The sequence below is a fragment of the Chlamydotis macqueenii genome, chromosome 1 (genome assembly GCF_036417535.1).
Source record: "Chlamydotis macqueenii isolate bChlMac1 chromosome 1, bChlMac1.mat, whole genome shotgun sequence".
Classification (NCBI taxonomy): Eukaryota; Metazoa; Chordata; class Aves; order Otidiformes; family Otididae; genus Chlamydotis; species Chlamydotis macqueenii.
In genome coordinates, this window is record NC_141556.1 from 199,284,898 (window position 1) to 199,312,047 (window position 27,150).

Genomic DNA, 27,150 nt, shown 5'->3' on the forward strand with positions numbered 1-27,150 from the left:
ACAGCCAGCCAGCCACAGAGCTCACTACTCTCCGCCTCTCCCACTCTGAATAGGCCTCCTTACTCAGCAGACCTTGAAAACCTGTGGCAGAACAATTCCTTTCTTTCAGCTTGGCAACACTTGTAGTTATCTCAGCTCTTAAGCACCTTCATGTCCTTTTCCATCCTAGATTATAGTGTACTTTAGGTAGAACAGAGTAAGACAGAGTCAAGTGAATCTGTTAAAAATGTCCAATCCCAGTAAATGATACCATTACATATCCGCTGAACAGCCTTTTCTGGCCTCCATGGAGTGCCAATTATTTATCACAAGTTGTATTTAATTTAAAAAACCAGTCTGGAATACTTGACTTACAATTTGTATATAAATTATTCTATATTTCTCTTAACTTCAGATTTGAAGTTACTGAACATCTAATTTAACCTCTGTGGAGTCTGGAGAGAAGAGTCACTGCTTCACTGATTTGCAGTTTTGGAGGAAAAAAGCAAAATATCAAAAACTATGATTAACATGCAAGATGAGAGAGCCATCGAAATGGAAACAAAAATATTAATCAGAACTGACAGACATAGGAAAGATTAACAGCATATTTGATTTCAGTTATCTACAGCAAAACTCCAAAAGCTTCTATAACATTGGAAAACTCATATCTTTTTCTCTCTAAACATTTCCTTTATCTTTCTAATAAGGCATAGCTTCAATGGTTACACTATAAGCAGATTTTCCTTTAGTCAGAATATAGGGCGCAGTCAATTTGTACACAAACTTGAATTTACTGAAGATCTATGTTTAACTGTAGGACAGAAACGAACTCTTTTTAGTTGTGAAAGTTATTCTGTTCAGTACGACTCATTCTGACCATAATGTATCTACGACTTCTAAAAAGAAAAGTGAGAGGTAATGGCACAAAATAGGATTTGTTTTGAAAAATAATACAAAATAGTCTAACGGTGCACTCAAGATCTACAGATCTTCTCCAGAGATTTTAATTCACTGTAAGACAATAAAATATTCTGTCTTCAGATGTTACGAGACTACTTGGAAACCTATGCAAGTAGGTTTTTTTAGATTGTTTGGGGTTTTTTTTTTTACCCCATATGACTTACTGTCTGCAACAGTACAGATGTAAATGCAAGTCTAGGGAAACTGAACCGCTGTTTGGCTCCTATCTACTGCTGAGGGAAAAAATACAAAGAGAACTGTTAAAAAAATCAAATCCTAAGTTACATACAGGAAGTTTTAATTAACAAAGATTTTAAGTGAAAAGCATACAAAATACTTACAAGTTAATTCCCTGCCTCAAACTAGTTTTGCACAGATGTAGTTCCAAGACTACTAAGATTCAGGCTTCTTCAGCCTGCTATTACACAAATACAAAATGTTGTACAAACACTTGCACCATAGAGTAGAAGCAAAAGGATTTGTACCAATTCTTCTGGCTTTATTCATCCATCTGAGAATAAAATTATTATTTTCATAAGAGAAAAGACAGTATTGTAATTTAAGCTTCAGCATAAATGAAGTATTGTAGTTCTGCTCCCTGTTCCTTGGGCAATTATTGAAGTGTAAGAACCACAGGCACGGAGAAGCAAAAAAGCATGGGGTCAGCTTAGACTTTTCACTCAGAATTCCTTCAGCAAGGAAACGCATCTCCCTTAAGATATTGATCAAGAATGTCAATTTTAAAAAGGTGGAAAGCAGACTTAGTTTAAATAAGGAAAAACATGTTTTATTTACACATGTACACTTACTCCCACACTCTGAATTACGTAGAGTAACAACATAACAATTTTCACAATTTTCTTTTTCTTACAAGCATTCTTATCTTGAATGTGAATTCTGTTTCACTGGACTCTCCTGCTTAGAACAAAAATTATCCCAATATGCTGAATCCTCAGGTGTGACAGGAATACCAGATGCAACTAAATCTTCAAAAGTCAGTAATGTAAACTGCGGTTGGTTAGGCTCCACGAAACACACCTAAGGAAAATATATATTAATATTAGATTAATCAATACATCTAAATTTTCTTCCTGTAATATTCCCTGTCCAGTTTAAACTACACATTGCTTACTGAAGAAGAAAGAAAATATTCCAGTTAAGACCAATATCACTGTTCCTAATTTAGGCTATACAGTAACTAATAGAAGCATGTAATAGGCCACACAGGAAAAGTAAGTTCTTATTTGAAACTCAATTCAGAAAACTGAAAGAGTGAGGGACAGAGAATGCTGTAAATACCACAGAATGCGTGTATAAATCCAGAAAAAGGAAGGAAAAAAACCCACCAAACCCAAACAAACTGTACTTCATTCTCTAGCAGACATGATTAATTGAGATGATAGCGTGAAGATTTATTCCAGTAGAGGTGTGCCTATTCATACTCTTTTTAATAGCAGGAGTCACTGAGGCTGTGCATGCTTTTCTCAAACTCATGCTATTCAAGGACAAAAGTGGTCACAATCAACCCACAATTCCCTGTGTTAAATCCAGATGAAATGCAGCCTGAGATATTACAAGATGAGAGTGTCATGGTCTCCGTATTAGTTCCATAATTTCAAGAAAAATCACATTTCAAAGAAAAAAAAGTTTGTTTTTTTCAAGCGTGTTACTGTGCAGCCTGCTGTATGCTACCTACAAGTGTCATTCTTTCCAAACAGCAAGGCCAGCAGTACAGCTGTATGAACTGAACAAAAATACAGCTGATCCTTCTAAATTCAGCAGTTGCTCAGGCAACATATTCTTAATGTTTAACATCGATGGACTTCAGCAGCACTTGCTCCTTCTGGTCAGGTGGAATATAGCAGACACCCACTAGAGAGTCTGCTTGAGCTGTTCTCTTTTTAATCCTAACTCAACCTCTCAGCTGGCCCCACATCCATCCCCAGGCAGAGCTCCACGCACTCCAGCTGCTCTCACATAAATGGCGACTCCCCCTCCGCATCTTCTGAGCCTGTCTTTCCTAAAGAGCCACCCCTTGATCGTAACACTCCAGCCATGGGAGCCATCCCACCACATCTCCGTGATCCCAACAATATTGTAGGCCTGCAACTGCACACTGATCTGTAACTCATCATGTTTACTTCCCATACTGGATGCATGAGTGCACAGGCACTTTAGAGAGGCACTCCAGCACGCTGAGCTCCTGGAGAGGGTTTGGGGCATTTGTCCATAATGGTGCCTCGTAGGCACTTGCTTGCTTACACGCAAGTGCTGGAGGTGACCTCACCTAATGCCCATTTTGTTGATTTTGTTGGTTATCCCTTTCCGTCACAAGAGCAAAAATGTCTATACTCCACTTCAGTGTTTGAGCAGTAAGCTACTGCTAGGAATAAATGGAGAGACAACAAAATGGTTTGAGTTTCTTGTAACAGCACAGCAAAACTCAAAGTTGGCCAACACAGATTGAAAGCAAAAGTTAATTGAGCTGCCTGTCACTTTATATCCTCACACAAGTGACACGGTGTTGAGACATTCCCGTTCATCTGGCATTTTGGAGATGAGGTAAAGCTGCAGAAACTGTGCCCAGAGCCATGCACGTGACATCACAGATGCATACCAAATATGAACTAAGCCTCGGAGCTGAGTAGATTGTTAACAGATCATGTTTGAACTTCAGCACATGCTTGTCTGAAGACAAGTGTGCTCTGACTGAATTATTCACAAGTTCTGCGAAATTTAGCAAGTGATAGACGAAAAGATATTTTATAGCCCACACAGGAATTATAAAGAATTATAAACCCAGCCATCTTTTGATGAGACCCACCTCAGATAACTGCCTAGATCTAGGTAAGCATTCTGTCTCTTCAAGCATACAGCAGACATTTTGCTAGGATTCTTGACACTAGAGAACTTAAATTACAGCACTTTAAAGTAACAATTGCTCTTTCCTGTGAATTGTAGGTACTTGCTATCAGGTTTGGAAGAAAGTTCACTGAAAGTATATGTTCTGCAAACAGGACATAATTAATTGCTTCTGTGACAGCAGAGAGAGAACGGAAACAAGTGTCAATATCCTGAAGCAACTACATAATATAGACACACTCATTTTTTTTTTTAAACTAAGATGAAGACGACCTTTTCCTTTCAACACATCTAGCGATACATAGACTCCTTTTTTGCAGTTCTGTTAGAAAGAGAGAAGGCCGCTTTCATTTCCTCCACATTCCTGTTAGGAGGAGTCCTGGAAAGGTACAATGCGATAGGACAGAAATTTTAACTTCATTTCCATATTGGAGAGTCACAGAATGCTCACTTGTCCTATTTAAAATGACCTTTTTTTTCAGTGCATTGAGCTAATGAAATTTAGGTCATCACAAATTTAGTCAGTGGGCAAGTAAGTATGCCTTTGAGACTCTTCTTGATTCAAGGACTTTTCATCATAAGTCTTGATACCATGTCTATTCTTTCTATGATAATTCTAAGGTGTGTGACAGTGATGGTGAAGGTCAACACTTAAAAACATCCTGGATTTTTGTAGAATACTTAGCTAATTGCCTTTAGAAATAATGGCAACCTTCTTTTCACCTCAGACTGACAGTTATCAGTATTCCCGTAGGAAGGATGATATGCAGCCTCACAGGGAACTTAAGTATGTCCTGACAAACAGAATGCACCTGTTTTCTTAAAGAATATTTGAGCACTGATTTACAACAGTAAACCCTCAAAGTTGGTTTATACCTCTTTGTTTAATCTAACCAATACTAGTTAAAAGGTCTGCCTCTCTGTGTTATAGGCTCAGACATAATAGACGTGTGCATACCCACTTTCATCCTTTTATCCATTCATATACTATTTTTTTTCCTAGTTCCTGGCAGAATCTTTGTATCTAAATAGCAGAAAACAATTAATCAATTTTCTTGCGAGTAACTAACACATCATAGATAAGCCTGGCAATTTGTCACACTTTCCTTTGCTGACTGCCTGGCTATTTTGGCTACAACTTGCCAGCCTACCTCAAATTTGACTTTTATTGGTATTTTCATGGCCCATGTCTTTGTAAAGTTCCATAGAAAATCCTGAAAAGCTTTTAAGTAGCTTTGCTGCTACTCTCAATAGAGACACCACATGGAATGAAGACTAACACTGCTGTTCTTCCCATCTGTTGGTTGTTGTTGCTTGTCTCAAGGGTTATCTTGTCATAATGGTGTTTGAGAGATGGATCTGCTCTGGGATACAAGCACTGACAGTCCTCCATTAAAATAAACCCGGTGAGGTGCTGTACTAGTTTAGCAGTCCAGATTGGTTCACTGTCTCCATTTCCCTCTGTGAAAACCACCTTTCTCATATGAGTACTACCAGCCTGTGACAAAAATTACTTAATCTTCTCCTGAACGAACACACTGAGTGCTGTAACACATGCTTTCCAGACCTGACATTACCTGTTGCTGTCCTCTGAAACCATTTTCCTTCCCAGACCTTTCCTGAAACAGGCACAGCAGAACCAGAGGTTAACAGTTCAGTAACAATCTGGTTAATACTGTGCTGAAGATAAGCTTTCCTTCTCCTTGGCCCTACACCTGAGATAACACACCTTTAGCTACAGCATCAGACTAAGTTTACGCTCAAGTGATTAGTTACCAGTGCCTGAAAACATATCATAATTTCTTACATCAGAATGCTTCTGTCCAAATCCGTCCTGTTTCCCAAGAGCCACTGCAACATGATGATGGTCATCTAACCGAGTTTCCTAGTAAAGATGAAAAGTTACAATGTAAATGCATTTTCTTGACTCTATTTCCAGCAAAGAATATATAAATGTTTAGAATATGGTTCAGAACAACAGCAGAACATCATTTAGAATACTTTAAAATAATAACTTTCAAAAAGCAATAGTCCTTTTTAGCACTTTTGTCGGAGAGCTCAAGGATGCAGATACATTAAAAAGTCAGCAGGGCTGAACAGGTTACTACTATAGCTTACTATCACCTCACCCATTTGTAGATATTTATATTCAAGTTTGCGACCTTAGCATTCCTTTACTGGTCCCTTCTAAGTCACAAGCCATATAACCCATCTTAGTTTTCCAATGAGGTGAACTGTGAACTTCTGGGAGGTATTCTGAAAACCAACGATGTAAGCGTAAACTTAAACCAATTACTCTCTCACTTCTGGTTTTAGACAGAATGTAAGATCACAGCCTCCAATTTCTGGCACAGCTGTTTGAGCACTGCTATGAGTAAATACAAATCAATTTTCCTCAAAAAACGTTTTTAGATATATTTTAGTAATATATATACAGTATATTTAGTAATATAGTTTATCTGTTTAAGAGTTTTGTTTAAAAGTGTTTTCCTCTATAAAGCTAAGAATCCATCCTAAACAATTCATTTCAAAAAACCCCACTGTTTCTGAATAATGTTTATTTTGTACTCAAGTCATAATCCTGTTGGCTTTTTTGAAATATTGTTGTGGTTTTGTTTAGTAAGGGGGGGCCTAAGGTGGCAGCTTCTGTAGGAAACTGCTAGAAGTTGCTCCCCTTTGTTCAGTGGACTCAGCCAGGCCTAGGGCGGACCTGCTGCTGGCCAAGGCCAAGCTGATTGGTAGCAGAATGTTCCGTGATAACGCCTCTGCGATAACGTATTTAAGAAGGGGAAAACAGGAAAAAAAAAAAAAAAAAAAAAAAAAAAGAGAAGAGAAGATGTGAAGAAGCTGAGCGGGGGCAGAGGTGCAGAGGGGGAGGCGCAGGCCTCATGGGCCTTGCAGGCCTCACCCTTTGGCCTCTCGCCAGGCAGCCGACTGGGCCCGACTCGGCCCGGCCCGGCTGCAAGAAGTGGAGAGGAGATGAGATGGATGATGTGAAGAGATCCTGACAGGCGTCTGCCTGCCGGTTGTGAAGAACTTTTCTTGTGAGAGAAACAGCTGCAGACGCCAAGGTCAGTTCAGAAGGAGGGGGAGCAGTAATGCGGCTCCTGGCCAGGATTCCCCTGCAGCCTATGGTGACGACCATGGTGGAGCAGGTTGTCCCCCTGCAGCCCATGGAGGTCCACGAAGGAGCAGAGATCCACTTGGAGCCTGTGAAGGACCCCGTACCGGGGCAGGTGGATGCCAGAAGGAGGTCGTGGCCCGTGCAGGGCCCGCTGGGACAGCCGTTCTGGAGAGACTGCACTCTGTGGAAGAGATGACCCATGCCGCAGCAGTTTCACGAAGGGCTGTGGCGTAGGGGTGGGACCCCACAACAGAGCAGGGGAGGAATGTGAGGAGTTCTTCCCCCGACCATGAAGCAGCGGCGTGAAACAACGCGTGATGAACTGACCGCAACCCCCATTCCCTCTTCCCCCCTGTGCCTCTCAGCGGGGGGGAAGGTAGTAGAGATAATGTTAAGCTTGGGAAGAGGGAGGGGTGGATGGAGGTTATCTTGTTCTCTGTCTCATTATCCTGCTGTTTGTAGTAATAAAAGAATAGTTTTCCCCAAGTCGTAACGATAACTTTAAGGATTTCTCCCTGTCCTTATCTCAAACCTCGAGCCGTTTTTCTTATATTTTCTCTCCCTGTTCTCTCGGAGGGTGGCGGGAGTGAGAGAGCGAGACTGCATAGTCTGGTCCCGATTGGGGCTGAAGTACAACAGTTATATACAAAGAGGAGGAAAAGAATATTTTCCTTGTTTCTTTATCCAAAAGTTTTCACATAATTTCTGCACAAACTTCCTAAACCAGAAATCATTAACAACAAGAATTTTACCTAAAAAAAAATGAACAATTTAGATGTTACCATTAATCTGAAAATCAAGTAGCAGACTGGATATTCTCCTGGGAAGTATGACTGAACCTCCAATTTCCATTTCCTTGGGAAATACTCTAACTGCACTATATTGTAAGATAAGAAAGCATCACGATGTGCTTCTATTTCCTTTGACAGACTGTTGGTTGCCTTTTTTTTCCCCTTTTAATCTAAGCAAAATGTCTTTCAAAACAATGCCGTCAGTCTGCATTAAACTTCCCTACAGGTCATCTACTGTATAGGATTTTCAAACATTTCAGTTGCAAGGATACCATTTCTGTGATTCCCAAACAGTATATTAAAAAAAGCGCCAAGATGCTCAGCTCAGATCTACTCAACCCCACTCAGCAGCTGCTCTAGTCACGTGCAGCAGCAGTACCACTATAAGGTTGGGCGACTTCACTGGCAAAGATTTGGGGCATCTTGGCAGATAGGTGCTAGTGGTGCTAGTGCAGGAGTAGAACTGGTTTTAGTTTGATCTCTTCAGCACCAAAACTGTACCCATTTGACAGACTTAGCAGTGAATTCTGTCTCACTCACCTACTTAAAAACAAAACATCAAGCTCATGTTGTTTTACCTTTCTGCAAAGCACTAGTAAGAAAACTACTATTTCAATTCTGTCTAGATTAGGAGAAATATTTAACACACATCCACATGAGAAACACTAACAAATCTGCAGTGTAAGTGGTGTTTCCCATGACTGCAAGAGCTATAGCTGTACTTCTTATGAAGTATTTTACCAGGTTTTCCATTCCATTACTAAGGTACAAGATTGAAAATAAGTCAAGCATAAAGAATGCTACCTCAAGTTTGATGAAATCTAACCATTGGTACACATCATGCACATTTCTACAACTTCCTCAAAAATAAAAAAAAAAAACTATAAAAAAAATCAGATGTTTGACCAAGTGTTGCTAAACAAGTTATGTAGCTCTAGGGTGGCAGTGTTTTATGTTTGTCTAGATGGAAAAATGACTACATCCAGTTTTTCATCACTTTCTTTTCTGTCTTTTTTCATTTTTTGCATGGCCAAGAGGTTAAAGACTGGTGAGAACAGAGGACACAGCACAGCACATTCAGCAGTGGCCTACATCTGTCGTCAGAAGTGCGCAAACAACTGCTACAGCTTTAACCTAAATGCACAGAAATTTCTATTTGTGAAGTGAACTTATGTATGACTTCTTGTATGGGCAACTATATATGTATTACACAGAAAGTTTCTTACATATTATTAAGTATTTTTTTTTGGCCAGCTCAAAGCCGCATTTAACAGCCAGTGACTCTTAGAACAGCAAGGACCATTCCCCTGCAGAGACTCTGCCCAATGGAAAACAAATTCAAAAGGTTCCAACTCATTTACTTCATGTAATCTCAGAGATCACAAAGGAGTTTCCAGCATCTCACAATAAAACATAACAAACTGTGCCCTTCACCTTATCTTTGCTGCTTCAGAGAAATGTAAATCCAAGACATATACAAGGGAAGGAGATCTTTCCTGGCCCCTACTAGCAGCCAGCAAAAACTTTAAGGTATGGAGTTAATGAAACATACTGAAACCATAAAAAACAGCAAATCAGCTTGCTTCCCTGTTTATCTGGAGATATGATGATTAATGGACATAGATGATTAAACAAAAAGAGAAACGTACAGGACTTCCTCCAAGGTAAACATGGAATTCCTTTACCTTAGTTTTGTTAAGATTCCTCTCCATAAACCACAAAACTCATAATGGATCAAAACTCATTTTTCTCTGCACAGAACCAAAGTGTTACTAGAGCTGCTGAAGCTACAGGCACACTGAGACTTACAATGACCTCATTTCAAAAGCTTGGCAAAACAGAACAATGTGTCTGAGATTCAAATCATTCTGGATTCAGTCAACAACAGAAAGCTTATAAGGGAATTGTACCTTCCCAGCCAGCAGAACTGATTGCTGTGTGAATCCTGTTGGATTAGCTAGTCTTAGAAGTAAAAGTTTTCATTCCTATTTATTCCTGACAATACAACAGGATTAACTTCTAAGGGTGAAAGACTCCATTACAGTTGCAGACTAACACCAGTTAATAAATATGTTTCAAATTGACCCATGTAACCTCAGTTTGAAATTCATATTCTGGAAGTAATGTGTTTGCATATAGAGAAACCAAGCAAATATTTGTTGTGAAAAAAGGCAAACAATTATTTGTGTAGCAGCAGTAATGCCAGGTGATTCTCAATCCCCAGAAGAGGTTTAGGATAAATTGGGTGCTTCCTTTATAAATTGGTTGTATCCAAAATTGAGGCAGGGACCAAAACAAATGCCTCATTTAAGAGTCCTTCTTAATATAGATTCCAATAAGTGCTATCCAGCCATTCTTTCTAATTAACTGTACAAAACTGGGACCAATAAGGAAAGAGTAATAAATGCACCTAACATTTTGCAAATCAGTAATTAGGATTTTTTTTTTTCCACATATCAGATCAGATTATATATTAAAAAACCAAACTTACGTTTATCTAACAATTATGACAAGTTTTATAATTTATCGATCTACTTATTTAACTTTCATAAATATTAACTAGTACTTCATTCTGTAAGTTTATTTTCTTCAAAGGAAGTAAATGAAGCATATAGAATGACTCATAATAATAATAATCATCATCATGACTCCATCCTAAATTAACAGCAACACAAATACTGTATCACTCTTCACTGGGCTAGTAAACTTTTAATTATTACTAAACAAGTTTACCTTTTTAAAATCAGCAAAATGTGCACTGCCTATGTAAATAAAGCATATTTAACACACATAGCAGATGTAACTTAAAATAAAATTTATGTTTTAAAATTAAGTTTTACTGTATTTTTTTTTAATCCTACTTCTTCCAAAACAGCTGGAGGGAATCTGAGTAGCAATCTCTAGAGTACCCTGTGAAAATAAGTGCCTAAAGCTGAACTGATTCATTAAGATCAAACAACAAGAGGCTGTTTCTGAGCGACTGTCTTCTACCCAGGCTCAAAAATATATGAAGAGAGGAGGAAGGGAAAGACACTCTGGACAGAACTAAACCCTTGATAAAACGACAGCAAATAATCAACAACAAGGTAGTTTATTTGGTATTTAAAATGAAATTCGAGAAATTTTTTTTTTAAATGTTCACAGCAAATTCTATCTCCAATATGAACAGGCTTTGCTCTTGCAGTGAAGACGTACAGGGTGTCTGAACAGTGTCAACTTTGATTTGCTCTGCTTCACCAGTATCTCTCTTGACCTTTATGTCATGACAAGTACAAGGTGGTAGATCTTTTTCTAGTCCTTATGATTTTAAGTTGCTTTTTTCACATTACATGGTACTTTCTGAAGCGGTTTTGAGAATATTTTCTGTAATTTAAAGGGGTAAAATCCCCTTTATTTCTCTTCTGTTTTTGGTAAATTAGATTATCTTTAAGACTGAAATAAGACAATTCAAAATATGTGATAATTGGATTTTAAACAGCTTTGCTCTCTTCGATCATCTCCTATCATAATGATACAGGCAGACCTGAAAAGCAAAACTGTGAGGTCATTACATTTTTTTTTTAATTTGATAGAAAAAATTCACTCAAATCAGCACAGCAGCTGAGTTGTACACCAGCAATATGCAGTCTTAGAGGTGATTCTGAACGACTTCTCTTGAGTGACTCTTCCAGACTTCTCAAAATTAATGTTTTCAGTTAACAAATTGTTTCAAGAATTCGGCTCAAGGGCAAATAACGGAACATAAAAAGACTTTGTAAGAAAATGGGCACAAAATTAAAAGAAACTTGGGAGAAGACAAAAAAGTCAAGTGATGGTTAATTTTTGGCTAGAGATTGGCAACTGAAAAACTAAATATTTTTTCAATTTAATTCTAACAAATGTTGATATTTAAGTGAAACTGCATCCCAGTTGAGCTTGTATTTAAATTAAACTTGATAATAAATCCTTTCTTTGAAATACTATAATCAGCTTTATTATAAGGTTGAGCTCTGGGAAGCAGGGGTGCAAGTACGGAAGAGGAGACATTCCTCAGACAAAAATTAAATTAAGCTTCTATCAGTAATTACTAAGTAATAAGGAAAAAAAAAATCAAATAACTATAAAGCATTCAAGTAATACAGGGACCTACCTACATCATCATCTTTGGGCTATTTTAGTCAATCAACCACAGGCATGTCATCAAAGACCAAAATCAGGAGTTCCAGAACTACTCCATTTCAAATATTCTCCAGTTCTCCATTTCAAATATTTAACATAAACACTAACTAATGGCGTTAGTTAATCACTAGTCTCATTCTAGATCAATTAAGGAAAAACTTTAAATCTTAGACCCTGTTGAGAAGTCAGGTCTGAATATGCTTCAGTGAACCTCCTGCATATCCCTAGGCTGAATTTCATATAGTGCAAGAAATACACTCCAGGAACGGAAAAAATAAAAATTCATTATAATGAATATATATTTTGGGTGGTTTTGCTATAATCAAAAATACTTTAAAATACTGCAGATCTATATCCTAAGTTTAAATTTATATCTGTTCAATGTGGTTATACAGAATAAAGGTGTGAAGTTGCAATTAAAAAAAACAAATGATCAATGCAACAGGGTGTTGAGACTGTTTATCATTATTGAAAAAGTAAATTTGAATATTTCTTACCTCAAATGTCCACTCTTCTTCTTTATCTCCATCCAGAAGCATTTTTGTCTCCTTATACACTTTCCCTATTTCTAGTTGCAATGGGGACACATTAAATTCAATTCTTTGCAAGTTAAAGCCAATTCCGACTCCAATAGCCTTTAAAAAGCTTTCCTTTAAGGCCTAAAACACAGAATAAAGGTATTTTATTCATACTGCTTTTTTTTCAAACTGTTCTATAAACATTACTTCTGAGCAGACATTGTAGACTAGATTAATTTAATACATATACTACTGTCAATGCGAGGGTAGACTGATGCAATCATCAACAGAAAAAGTTACTAACGTTGTTAATACCTAGCCTAACTTGCTGCATTATAACGAACATGCAACCAGAATTACCTAGTGGCACATAAAGGTATGAATCCTTTACCTTGTTGTGGGTATGTGTTTAAAACTACTCAAACATCCTTCTAGAAATATCAGCTGCACTATGGTTCTCAAAGTTATTCTGACATTAAAAAAAAAAAAAAAAAAAAAAATCACTAAAATATAAAATCCATTAAAACATTATCTCCACGTGAACATGTAACTATAAAAAATATACAATTTTCCCATAATGAAAATTAATGACAATATGTATCAAAAGAGAATGTGCAGGTTATAGCATTGCAGTCTTTAAATAGAAAAAAAAAAAGTATTACCCAGTACCGATGAAACATATCCAACTGCATCCATTCATTACCCATAGACTTGATTACACTCCACTCTGTTTCAGTAAACTGTCGCTTCATGATGTGAAAGAAATTTGGAACTGAGCTGCTGCCTATAAATTAGAAAGAGGTATTTACAGAAATTTAAACAGAGTAGTAATAATAAGCAAATGAATTACCTCATGTTAATGCTTTAGAAAAAACTCATTAGAAAAAAAATTTATGAACCCACCCTGCTCTACAACCTGAATTTACATAGCCTTGAAGTAGTGATGCTGATAACTGTTTAGGACACAGTAAAAAAAAAAACCAAAAAAAACAAAAAAAAAACCAAAAAAACCCAATAAACAAAACAAACAAAACCCATTGCTATAGCAGAATTACTGCATTAAAAATGTGAAATAAAAATCAAGCATATTATGTATTTTCAGCATTCTCTAAAAAAGAAAGTATTTAACTAGTGCTGATTTTATATTAAAAAATATATTCAGCTACAAAAGCAGCATACACAGTCTTTGACATCTGACAGCTTGATCTAGTAGCATTTTATAAAACAGCATGCTGTTTGTCAGAATTCATCAAGCTGTTCTGCCTCCTGCCCTTGGATGCTGGGATACGAAACAAACACTTCTAGCACATGTAGAAATACAATCTCCCAAATTTATCACATACATATTAAGTCTTTCGGATTTATTCTGCAAGAAGAACAGAGGTAGGGAGATGCCCGTAAGCACAGTGAGAAAGGTATCAAGGAAAAAAACCACCAACCAAACCACCATACCTTCAAATCCTTAAATTAAATTTAAGCCTCCTCTAAAAATAAGCCCAGCTGTGTAGCACTGCAGCAGTTCTTCAGGGGCTACACCACTTTTTCCCACCAGTCTAAATTTACTTTGCAGAAGCCACTACAGCCTGTGCGGTTACACTGATCAATGGCATTTCTGTAATACGCTGGAAGCTACAGCTCATTACATGCCTGGCTAACCTCCCGCAGCCTATATCTTTAATCTGCATACCATGCAATCTGTCCAATAGGGCTTATGGCTGGCTAACCAGGGGACGGCAGAAAGCAATCTATTCTCTTTAGCAGGGATAATAAAAATCTGGGTAGAGATTCCACATATTGAGACAATTTTTTTTCATAGTTTATGCAAAGTTCTTACTAAAAATACAATATTAGTTGTATTTAATATAGTCTCCCCTCCCAATACCACACTACTTTTAAGAACCCATCACTAGATAACCACTTAACGAAGATGCAGATTCTAACCCCAGCTCTGCCACTGAGTCTGAGAGTGACTACGGGCAAGGAACTTCCCTTCTCTACACAAGGATTCCCCATCTTAAACCAGGGAGAAGCGTATTAACTCTCCTCTATAAAGTGATTGTCTTCTACAGATATCTAAGCACTGTACAAAAACAAGTACTGGCAGCAGTAATAATTGATCTGAACGAACTAATGTCACACTAAAGCACATACTCAGGTTTTTCGACAGTTTCCTGACCATACTGCAAAGTGTAATCTGACATACAGTACATATCACACAAGACATGGCAGTGACATTTCAGAGAGGCCTTCAACTTCATTTACAGACTAAAGTGAATAAAATACCTTGAGATAGAAATTTTGTTGACTGTTGCAGTAGTCAGCTAATGGAATGATACAGAACAATCTAAGGACAGAACTAACTTTCTCTGTAGAAAAAGATGATACCGAAAAAGAAAAGCAACCAAACGTCAAGTATGTTTTGATGGATTACCAAGGCAAATTAAATATCCATCTACTAAAACAATCCAACTTCCCTGAAACAATGAAAAATAACAAAAAAAAATTTGTTCAACTTGGAGAAAGCTTATCGTCTTTCATCCCTCTGAGTTTATACGGAACTTTTTATGATCAAATAACTGTGTTAACACCTGCTCTAAACAATCCACTTATTCTTTTTCTTTCTTTTCTTCTCTCAAGTATTTAAAGACAACAGTGGTAAGGCATGAGCCTCTTCAGCTGATTCAAACTACAAAACATTCAAGAACATCCTGATGTACCCTTCCTCCTCCATTACTTTCAGAGAATTCTCTTGCTCTCAATAACCCAGAACTATTCATGCTACCAGAGATTACCCAAGACTATCCACACTAAACTGCCTTCAGCACCTAGAGATGTATAATGGCTCCCGCACCGTCAGTCCTTCTCCCATCCAAACCTTATCATGCATGGTGAATACACTCCATACTTAAACTGTTTAGTAGACCAAATGCACATCAAACCCCTATGCTACCACCTTTTCACTCCTTACTTACCCCTTTTTTGTCTTGGGTTTCTTCAACTGTTCAGCCACCCTCCTCGACACTTATGTTCAAATTTACACAGTACTTTCCCCTACACTCCAGCCATCCATCATGTCTCTCCTCTGGAATGCTCAGGTATGGCTTTCTCCTGAACTGCCCTCCCCTCCCATCTCCTTCTTAATACAGCACAGTTGCTCCGCTCCAAGGAATGTATCAGATTAGGGGAGCCAGGACTACTGTTCTCCACAAATTACCAGCAGTACCACAGCCTGCCTAGTCCATTTCTCCATGTTTGCTCGAATATCAGAGAAACACGGATTCACAGAATCATGGAAAACCTTAGGTTGGAAAGGAACCTCTAGAGACCATCTGGTCCAATCTGCTGCTGAAAACAGAGCCTTGTGTTAGATTACTGGTGGCTCTGTCAAGTAGAGTCTTTCATTCCAAGCAACTTATTCCAGTGTTTTACTGTTCTTATAGTAAAGAATTGATTTTTTTCAATCTAAACAGGATTTCCCCTGAAGCAAACTGAGTCTGTTGCCTTTTGCCCTGTCCCTGTGCACCCTTATGAAGACAGCTATCTACATCTTTTCTACAGCTGTCTTTCAGATGGACTGTGATTAGATTCCCCTCCTCAGAACTTTCCCCTCTTCAGGCTCAACAAACCCAGCTCCACCAACAGTTCTACATAGGTTAAGTTCCCGAACCCTCTAATCACCTTGTTGGTCCTTCACTAAACCCTTCTCAACATTCCCACATCTCATGACCTGGGGGATGAGGAGGGGATAAAACCAGAAGCAGTAGAAAGATTTATTTCAGATGTTAGCTTTTTTGGTTTTACTTTGAGCAGAAAAGCATCAAATATACTCACCACAATTTAAAATCTTCCTTCAAAAGAATGGGAACAAGTCCCATATAGCAATTATTCAGCTGTTTTAAAACTTGCATTTCTAAATTGCCTCCCATTTGCAAGCTGTTTCAGAAATAAACTCACCTACCAACAATTACACAAACACTGGAACTTATTTCTGTGATCATTTAAATTAATTAATAATACAAGTTCTAGTTTACAAAATAATTACATTTCATTAAAAATACACCAAAGAGTTTTCATGCCAAATTATTCCAGTATGAGTACTTTAGAGCTAACAGCTATTTTGGATTACACGTGGTATAGTCTACACATGATCATAGAATCATTTAGGTTGGAAAGGACCTTTAAGATCATCAGGTCCAACCGTCAACCTCACACTGACACATCCACCACTAAACCATGTCCCTAGGCACCACATCCACACATCTTTTAAATACTTCCAGGGATGGTGACTCAACCACTTCCCTGGGCAGCCCGTTCCAATCCTAATATCCAGTCTAAACCTCCCCTGGCAAAACTCGAGGCCATTTCTTCTTATTCCATCACTTGCTGCTTGGGAGAAGAGACCAACATCCACCTCACTACAACCTCCTTTTAGATAGCTGTAGAGAGTGATAAGGTCTCCCCCCAGCCTCCTTTTAATTTTTCATCATTTGGGGCACAGGGCAAGACAGAGTACCAGTTAATTACCTTTTGGGTCCTCCACTAAACAATTGAGATTCCTATTGTGATGATAACTTTTTAAGATCTTCTTGAGTATTTTTCCTCTGTGTCTATTACCTATATTTTTCTCTCAGAGAAGTTTAGGAAAACCACTAGACATTTTTAGTAATCTCAAAGCCTACTCTGTAAAACTTAAGCAAAGAAAGAAAAAAAAAAAATTGACCTCAATATTTCAGTGATCTTTATGAGGCCACAGTATATTCTACATGGAAAATACAAAGACCACATAACAGAATGAAACAGAAACTGGAATGCAAGTGAGAACTCTGATAGGAAATAAAGGCAAGACAAAGAAGTATTCATAAGGGTTATCAACCAAACACATGAAATTATTTTTAAAAGTACTTTTAAAAGTTTTAGAGGATCTTCCCTGGAGTTGCAAAGCATTCACCACAAAAATGACAAAACATGATAAACATTCTCATAGTCAGGTTTTGGCTTTACCTTCAGACTTTTGTTAAATAACTGAAAATGTGAACTTAGTACCTGCACTTGTGCAGTGCTTACTTCTCTATAAAATTATACCAATTTTCTAAGAGCAATTTGGCTGCAATGTACATGTATATATTTATGCAGGTGGAATTCTGGTACATAAATGCTCTAAAATCCTTAAAGCATGCAAACTTCTAAGAGCAAATTCTAAGAAAATTATCTAAAAAAGATCTATGAATTGGAGAAGCATGATGAAAATTAACTGACAGTAAAAACTTGAAAAACAGATTCTCTGAAGAAACAAATGCTTTTACTGTAATGCACAGGCATAATACAAATACTTCCAGGAATCCTTTCTAACTTTGTGTACTCAATTAACAATTATAAGACCAGACACTCACTGCAACTTATGTAATTGTACTACTGTTTTTCATTTAACTTGCAGCAGTAAAGCAAAAGGATTACTTTAAGATATCCCTATGCAGGCTGTAGAAAACTGCACATCTGATCTCTCTGTGCTTCTCAACATCCGCACACTAGCAAGCTCCAGAGCAGACGCCACGCAGCTGGGTTCACAGAGTACTGAACCCTTCCTAATATAATCCAGCACTCCTTCCCTACTGTTCAGGGTGATTCAAAAAAACACTTAAATATTGAGCCAAAAAATTAGCTGGGGATACAACTATGTGGAAAAATTTAATTGAAATGCTCAAAACTGCATTTCAAATATTCCTTATTTGAAATCATATTTACAGTTCAGGAAGAACAGAATTTAGATTCTGAATCCAGTAAATCCAATATACTTACAGTAATCTTGTCCACCTCAGTGACAAAGTGAGATTCCTGTAACACACAAATATTTTTTCTGAAGGGCACACATTGTATGTAAATTACTTACTTAAATTGGTGAGCATCAGGAAATTGCAGTTTTTATCTGATTGGTCAAGCATCTAACTAGGTAGGGGCTCATCACTAAAATGGAATAAACTTAATTCTGTGGTTCTAGGAATACATGAGAGAGATAAGACATGTTTTCATATGAGACTTGAAAAACAAGTGGAGTTAGAAGTAGAAAAAAAACCAGGAATCTTGTTCCTCAGATGGCTTATGACTTACGGGAATAGATACAAGTCCCCACTAACAATCAAAACTCTTCGAAAGAACAGCCACTCACCTTTCGTTGGTTTTTTTTTTTGGTTTGTTTTTTTTTTTCTAAGAGAAAAAAGATTGTGATAGGAGCAGATCTATGAAAATACTGGGTAAAAGGTTTCAAAAAAAAAAAAAAAGACGAGAAAAATGCTCATTCAGATTCTATAGGGAATTGAGACAGTGCATTGTAGCAGACGGAAAAACTGAGCCAATGACATGAAAGTTATTAACACGACAAGGGGGTGGGAGGGCAGGGATGAGATCTTTTAATTAAACATGAAACCAAACTTCCCTGAGTCAAGAGAATTAATGAAAATAAGCTCCACTGTGACTTAAGAGTTTTCTTGCTTTGAATTTAAAATATCGATTATTTAAGTGTTCTGTCTAACAATATCTCTTCTCATAATTACCCTCTATTTTAAAATCAAGACTTTTATTTACTATAGAAGCCTAATGATAAAATGTTATTAATAAAGAGGCTTCTGCTTTTCAGAAATGTATATATACGTTCAGTTATCGAACAAAACTTTACTATAAAACTTATTAAAAAAAATACGAAAATCTAAGTTAACAGCTACAAATTTTGAATGTGGTAATTCCTATCAATGTAAACTTTAAAACTATTTCCAGTGCTTTGTATAGATACTTCTTACTTGCCTATGTCACTTAATTTCCAAACTTGGAGTTAATAAACTGTTTGTAATTTATATAGCTGCTTTTCAAGAGAAACTGGGAAATAAGCTTTAATTCTTTTTAATACTGAGCAGAATTATATTGCCTCTTCTCTCTCAGTTGAAAATATATTTTCATTTGTACATGATTTTATAGCTCACTCCTTTTCTCACCTTTACACAAACCATTGCACATTCTTTCTTTTGGCATTTGTTCATAATAGATAAAATTCTGAAAGCATTTATGTAGTCTGCCATAAACTCCACACTTGAAAAATATTTGTTACAGAGCTTGACATCCTCTAAATATTGCTAACAGCTTTTGTTTTTACATCGGATCATTAGCTAAAAAGCAAGAGCCAACTAAAAGATTCTAATAAATTTAACCAAAACATACTATAGCTTCTTTCCATAATATCCAATTAACTGACAACAATTTATCCAAGTACCTGACTGCCTAACAAATACAAACCTATATGCTCATTTGCATTAGAATAAAATTGACTTCATTGTTGAGCTATTCAATATTCTAACTTTGAAAGTCCTTTTTTTTCTCTGGAATATGTAGAGCTTTGCCTCCTTCCCATAACAGTCATTAACTTGCTTCTTAGGGAACAGCAGCTAACAGAGGAAAGGCATCCAGCAATTCTCTGACCAGTTTCTCCAGTTGGTGTCTAAATTAGCTTGATATTCACAAGAGAAGATAGAGGTTTTATCCCCAAGACCAATATATATTTTAATTGATTTTTCTTTAATCTACAGACAGTTAAGCCTCACACCTCTATCTCCTCATAATGCAGACTTGAAAACAGGGTAGTTAACAGAATAGATTAAGTGTAAAATTAACACAGCTGTGAAGGCAAACAATTTCTTACCTATATACAGCTATTATTCCCTGCTAATAAACTTGAAAGCACATTAGATCCTTAAAAATATAACCTGAGTAATCTTTCAAAAATTGTCTTCTATGCATTTTCAAAAAAAAAAAATCTAAAGCAAAAGTTAAGTTTCATCATTAAATTAAAAATACACAATACCCTGGAAAATTTCAGGAAGAGTGAGAAGAAATAGTAAGCGATATTGGAAAAGAGCACAGTATTAAACCTGGAAAGTAAACATGCTATAAAGTGTGCACATACACGTGTGTGCATATGTGTTTGCATTTTAGATTTTTTGCACAAACTATTTACATTGAAATATATAATGCCATCTTTTTTACTGCAGTGACAATTAAGTATTTTAATAATTTTTAATAAAGACTAGACCAAAAATCAGCTTTGTGTTTTCCCTGTCGAGCAGCAAAATCTCAGACTAGATATAAAATACTTATTTTAAAAAGATGGAGGAGTGAAGAATAAGAAAACATACTATATTCCCTAGTCCTATTTGAGAAACTGCTTTAGAAATAGTACATAAATCCAGGGTAAGTCTTCCCCATTTTTCTACCCGATAAAGAAGTCAAACAAGCTGCATTTGTAGGAAGATAAATGACAATCGGAATTAAGATTCATGTAAATTATGATGCTATTAATTCTGAAGGTTACTATCCATAGGGCTAATACAGAAATTTTCATACTGATATTTTGCTTACACTGTTACAAACATTGGGTCAATCATAAGTCAGCTTTGGTAATCCAGTGTACACTTAAAGGTAGCAATTGTTGTACCTGAAGTTACTAAAACCATGACAGGTCTTCTCAAAAATACTGAGAAGAATGGATGACTGACCTTCCACACTTTGTTTTTTACCAGTTTTACAGTCTTCAAATTGTTTTGGTCAGATACAAACTAACTTGCTTATATTGTGGTCTATATCCAAAACTTTGGAAATTGAAAGCTAAAAGCTACTACTGTCAGCTCATTGATCAACTAATCCCCTGAAAAAAAAAAAAACAAAACAAAAAAAACCAAAGAAAAAAATCAACCAAACAAAACCAAATTCCAGAATGCTAACGGATCCCTAACTACCTTAAACTGCATGAAAGGAACAGGTGAGTGATCAAGAACTAATATCTAATCAATACATATCAATTGGCCAAGCAACAATGTGAAACATGCTACTTAGCAAAATAAGCAACTGAAGTATGAACAGATCGATCTACTTAATCATGTGAAACACAGGCTAGCTATAAATCCTGCAAATTAACAAACTGCAAAGGATGAACAGGGCTCTTGTGCTGACGGCCCTTTTGGTGTAGGACACAAGGCATATTTGATCACATTTTACTATCTCAAAGGAAATCAAAATAAACTGGTAGAGAGAAAACATTTCTTCTGCAACAGATGCCCAAGTCCTAATTGTTTATTAATACCAACTAACCCTTGTACAGATGTTTAGAAGCTGACAACAGAAGACAAATAATTAGCTAGATAAATGAGTAACTAAGAAGAACCAGACAGAAAACTAACACAGCATGCTTTTTTAAAATCTATTAGCCCACACAGCTTTAGTGTGAATTGGAAATTGGATTTGCATTCTGTGACCTCTCCACTTCCTGCCAGTATCCTGCAATTCTCCCAGTGATACATATGTTAAGCATCCATTCTCATCACGTAACAACTCATTATATGTTCTATCTTGGTGTACCTCAAAAAGGCAGCATGAATTTTAAAATGTCAGAAAATTTGAAGTTGCCTTCTTGGAATTACTCAACATTTCCCACATTGTAAAAATTGAAAAGTCATAGAAAGACTGACATAATTTGATAATGTTTGATATTTTATCTGCAGTTAGAATTGTTAAGTCTTTGTGATATTAGAGAAACTGCTAAGGTTTCAAATGCATTACTGTGATTGTGTCTAACAGCAGCAATGAATATTTAGGCAAGCTCCCCTGATAGTCAGTGTTAAACAAAAGAAAGTAAAGAATCATAATGGACTAGATAGCTCTACCTCCAAAACACACTGGAGAAATCAAAATTTTGACATAAGTATGGCTCGAATTAAAAAAACTGGAGAAAAAGTCACAAGCTATCAACTGGATAGCTCACATTGATCAATTTACAGATAGGTAGTGGGGTACAGTCTGCAACAGATACATGCTTTTCATTATTCATTCTGAAAATTAAAAAATAAAATGCCAGATCCTCTCAAATTTTGTTTGGACTCTAGCATACTTTTACATATTCTTTCTATGCCAAACATTCAACTGTGATATACACTTGCCATTGAAGAGCTTACTGACATAATCCCAGCTGGCTGCAAGTGCATAGTGCATGGTTTTAGCTTGCTTCTGGGTAGAGAAAATAAAAGCATTTAAAATACACAGAGTCTTAATCACTAGGATGATTCAGGAACCCCAAATTCTTGTAATGAAATGTACTTACTTACAACTAAACAGTAATAGCAAAAAAGATAACGAGCAGTAATAAAATAAGAAACTCTTTCTTAACTTGCCAGGGTCAATGGTTGTATCTTTCAGTTGCTTAAGCTCTTTCCAAGAGGTTGTATGACCACACTAGCAGAGCTCTAGTTAGCCACAGTATTTCAGCAAAAAGGTAAATTACCCCATGCAAATGGCATTATAATCAGTTTTCCATTATAGAACATATCGAACAGTTAAAGCAATCATTCCATTTTGTCAGAACAGCAGGAACTCTACTTCCTTTCAATACTCATGAGGTTATGATGCATCACACTAAAAATAAACACAAAACCCCCAAACCTAAATGAACATAGACTTTCTTTTATAAAGCCATTAATGTTGCAAGTTGTGAGGATACAACTACAGATGTAAAAAAAAAAAAAAATGTCCAAAAAAGTCAAACTTGCTCAGATCTGTTTAAGTGTAACAGACATCCAGGAACACAACATGTTTTAATGGAGCTAGATCAGCTTCAGTTACTCTTTGAAAAGACAACAAAAACCTCAAGATGTTGCTCATGCAACAGCACCCACATACAAGATATATGCCTGACCATCGATAGCCTTGCACTACAGTAGTACTAGCAAGCCAGCAGATGTCTCAAACGTTTCATTACGTTCTATGAAATTATGTACTAGAGGGCCTTTCTACACATACAGAAGGATTACATTAACTGAAACCTTTGACAATTAAGCCTTTGTGAAAATCTACCACTTAAAAACAGACGAGCAAAAACCCAGTGCTATGAGGACGACAATCCAATGTCAAAACTGGATCACTTTGTACCTCCAGTGAAGAGAAATCAGATTTAACTCTCCCACTATACAACACGTGTGCATACATACACGCCTGTTGGGGGCAACGAATCTCAGAAGCCCTGGGATTGAAAAATAAGGGACTTTCTAAAAGAAGCAAAATCGGGGACACCTGGTGGTGGGAAAAAGATAAGGGACACCTGGTGGTGGTTAGAGGAACTATGGGTATAAAAGCACGGAAACAGTAGGAATAGTCAGTTCTCTGCCTAGCATGCAGCAGGGTCTGAGACTATACTCTAAACAACTGAGACTTCACTCTTGACTGGACTATGCTCTAAACAACTATGCACCAACACATATCTACACACACATATCCATATATGTGTACATTAAAAAGCATGCATGTGTATACACACAGAAATATAGTATGTGTGTGTGTATATATGCATACATATACATACGTATACGTATGTATGTATGGTGCTGCTGGGAGATGCATAGACAGGAATTCCAGCACAAGGGGGATGACACCCAGTTGCATCTTCACATGGGATCAGATACGCTGCAAAATAACATTATCCATATGGTATTCCTAAAGGTTGCTAGTGAATCATAGAAGTATTAAGATAATAGTAGCAGAAAAGGTTAGATATTTTAGTGAAAGTGTGATTACAGGGAGAGTAAGAATCTCCAAGAAACTAGTACCACTGCAGAACCTGGTGATGCATTGGGATCTGCTTGGTACTTGGTATACAAATACTATATTGGACAAAAGGGGGCGGGGGGAAAGCCAGTTCTCAGTCCCTAAGTCATCTTCACCTTCCACATGAATTTGACTACACGATTCACATTTCCTAACACCTCCTTGACTTGACTAATGCAATTTCCACCCCCCTCCCCACCAAGGAAGCTCTGTGACCTTAGAAAGCACAAGCCGATTCAAACTGAGCTGGTTTCTCTGAAAGAGTCTAATGAGAGATCTCTCTTCTAAATTTGGTGTTTGGCGTGGAACTGGTCCTCATATTGAGACACACACACTCTGGGACTATGTCCTTCCACATCATGATATCCTACTGCAGTAATGAAGCCACTGAACAACAGAGTTCCTTGCAGTTGCAGAAGTCAGGACACTGCACAGAAGCCTGTCCCAGAACACGAATCTGACAGTCAGATGCAGTGTAAGTAGCTCGCATCATTTTCACACTTAAAACATCCCCACTTCTGTGTATACACCATCCTTCCCGCTTTTCCCCCTTCAAAATGAAGCCCAAAAAATCCTGCAAAATTACAGAATTATTAGGGTTTTAAATTTGCGAATCAATCTCTCCTATGTAACAGTGAAAGTAACCATGTAAGAACACGCTTTAAAAAAATCCCTTGTAAAACCATTTGTTTGGCTTGCCAGCAGCTGAAAGACTGTTTGGCTCACTTGATAGCTATAACTCAGCATGTTTTGTCTGGTCTTCCAAACAGAGAAGAGAGAGCAGTCAGCTAGTTATTCAGCATGATGTCCCCCCGCATCCCTCCCTTCTATCAACATACAAATCAACTTCTGCACAGCTCCAGACCAGCCACTGCAGGAGCTGGCTTTTATCCAGCCAACAGGCCATACAAGAAAAGATGCAAGAGGAAGATAAAACGTACTGCAGCATGGCAAAAGCAGAACATGGCCCACAACTGAAAAACTGATGAATTTCAATGGTCCATTGACCTGTACCAGTTATATCTACTCCTGTAGATACTATCTCCAAGTGTTTGCTACGTTTTTATTAAATTGATGTTTCCTAGGAAAAAGATCTACATATTTATTAAAAAATTCAACAATTCTGATAAACAGACAGGAAAGCTACACAGAGCAAGTAACACTTTTTTTAATGCACTACAAGACTGGATTTTCCATCAAAATGCAACACAGCACATAACACAGGCATGAATCCCTAGAGCTTACAGCACCAACCCGATCTAAAGCAAGAAAACAGCTATTCATTGAAGTAGGAAAAGTCTCCTGATCCTAAACTTTCCTGAAAACCTGACATGACAACAGCAACCTGTCACCTTTAGTAAGGAAATATAAAAATATTTGCCTTCTTAAAAATCAGAATTTCTCTTAGAAACTAAGGCTATTTCTTTCACAGTTACTGAGAGGAGACATTAAATATTTGTGATAAGTTCCTACCATTTCATAAGCTAGCCTAAAAATCTGCAAGCCTGTCTCTAAAACATTGTCTCCTAACCTTGAAACTAATAAAAGCTCCAAACCGTCATTCTTGCACAGGTAACAGCCAAATAAGCTTTTGACAACACAGAATAAAATTGGCTTCTATTTTCCAACGCTTGTGACAAATATATGTACCTGTAGAGTTGAAGCTATTGGAAATGGGTAGCATTAGCAAGAAACTCCTTGAAAACCAAATTCTTAATACATGCATAATAGTTACTTAACTTTGGCCCTCCTGTCACATCTTTCTACTAGACTTCCTTGATTTGGAAAGCCAAAGCTAACTGTCATTAGTGTGAGCTGGGAAGTAATTTTAGTTTTGTTAAAATAATAAAAATAAAAATTAAATTTTCTTTACCCCCTGATTTTGAATTTGTAACTTAATTTCCCAAAAGATCTATTAAGGAATACATTGTGATTACTACAATTTCAATGTGCAGAAGGATACTTCTGAAAAAAAGAAAAAACCTAGCAAAACCAAACAAGTATTCTCATATTTTCTCTTTGTTCCACCTCTTATTTTCACTAAAAGCTCCTGGATTGTTTTTTTCTTTCTTAATTTTTAATCCATCCCTCATTTAAAACATATCTATTCTCCATAAAGTCATTTTTACTGTTCTACATTTTGCTATCAGTTTTTATTTTAATCCAAATGGTTTAATGTTTTCCTATTAAAAAACAATCACAAAGGACTAAGATAGGCTTTTTAGGAAGAAACAATTTCCCCTCAAAAAGGGGATTCGACCATAATATCAAATTTTCCTTTCACAGTTTATCAAGCATTGGTGCAGAGTGTGCAAGTGTTTTTACAAACGTGATGTAATTCCAGGTTTAAATAGTGCTAGAAATGTGACTAAATAAAGCACAATAATGAAACTGCTATACAATATGCATTCTTTAAGAGTAGGTTCAGGATGGCTGTTTCTTCCCATTTTCAAACAGAAGAACAAAGAAATTCTTCCCTGTTTATTCAGCGTAAGGGCATATGACCTCTATGATTCATTAGTTCAACAAGGATATTAGTTAGCTCTTTTGACACTACTTTACATCTAAAAGTGATCTGGTTTCATATTTATAAATTCTGACTTCCTTAATGAATTAGAAGTAACATTTAACCTAATCCTTCATTAGTGTCTTCATCCCAAACAGTGCATCTACATATCTATAGCTGTACTATTAGCTAATAATTTGGCAATTACCTCCTGTAGTAAAAGCTGATTCCTGCTATGAGATTTACTGAAATACAGCAGTAAAACAAAAAACAATTAGAACTTTGCTTAAGTGAAGTTAAGGCACCAATAGGACAAAATCACTCTGAAGGACAACAATTTCTTTCCAGGTCAAAAAAAATTCTTATTGCAAAAGCTGACACACAGCTATTAGAAAGCATTACAAGTTCAAAAATTTGAACACAGCTGCTAGATAAAAGACATGCCAAATATCTTAAATATGATGTAGGTGTGTCCAACTCTCAGTTTAGTTTATGACTACCAAAAGAAATGGCACAAGGTTTATAACTGGCCAGGAAGAGGAAGAGCTTTCCTCCACTAGCTAGACTGACATATGGTATTTAGCTTATACTTGTGGGACCTAGATACTCTGTTTTATG

The 27,150-nt window shown here is 36.8% G+C and overlaps 1 protein-coding gene across 1 annotated transcript in view; it reads right to left on the minus strand.

Annotated features, from left to right (window-relative positions):
- Positions 1-483: 483 nt before the first annotated feature.
- Positions 484-27,150, minus strand: part of AASDHPPT (aminoadipate-semialdehyde dehydrogenase-phosphopantetheinyl transferase) — a 33,304-nt gene continuing 6,637 nt past the window's right edge. The window contains exons 3-6 of the mRNA XM_086742499.1: positions 13,058-13,179; positions 12,375-12,536; positions 5,612-5,689; positions 484-1,980 (exon numbers count right to left, since the gene is read on the minus strand). Of these exons, the coding sequence (XP_086598625.1) occupies positions 1,822-1,980; positions 5,612-5,689; positions 12,375-12,536; positions 13,058-13,179 (521 nt within the window). The 3' untranslated portion in view covers positions 484-1,821. The remainder of the gene's footprint in view (positions 1,981-5,611; positions 5,690-12,374; positions 12,537-13,057; positions 13,180-27,150) is intronic.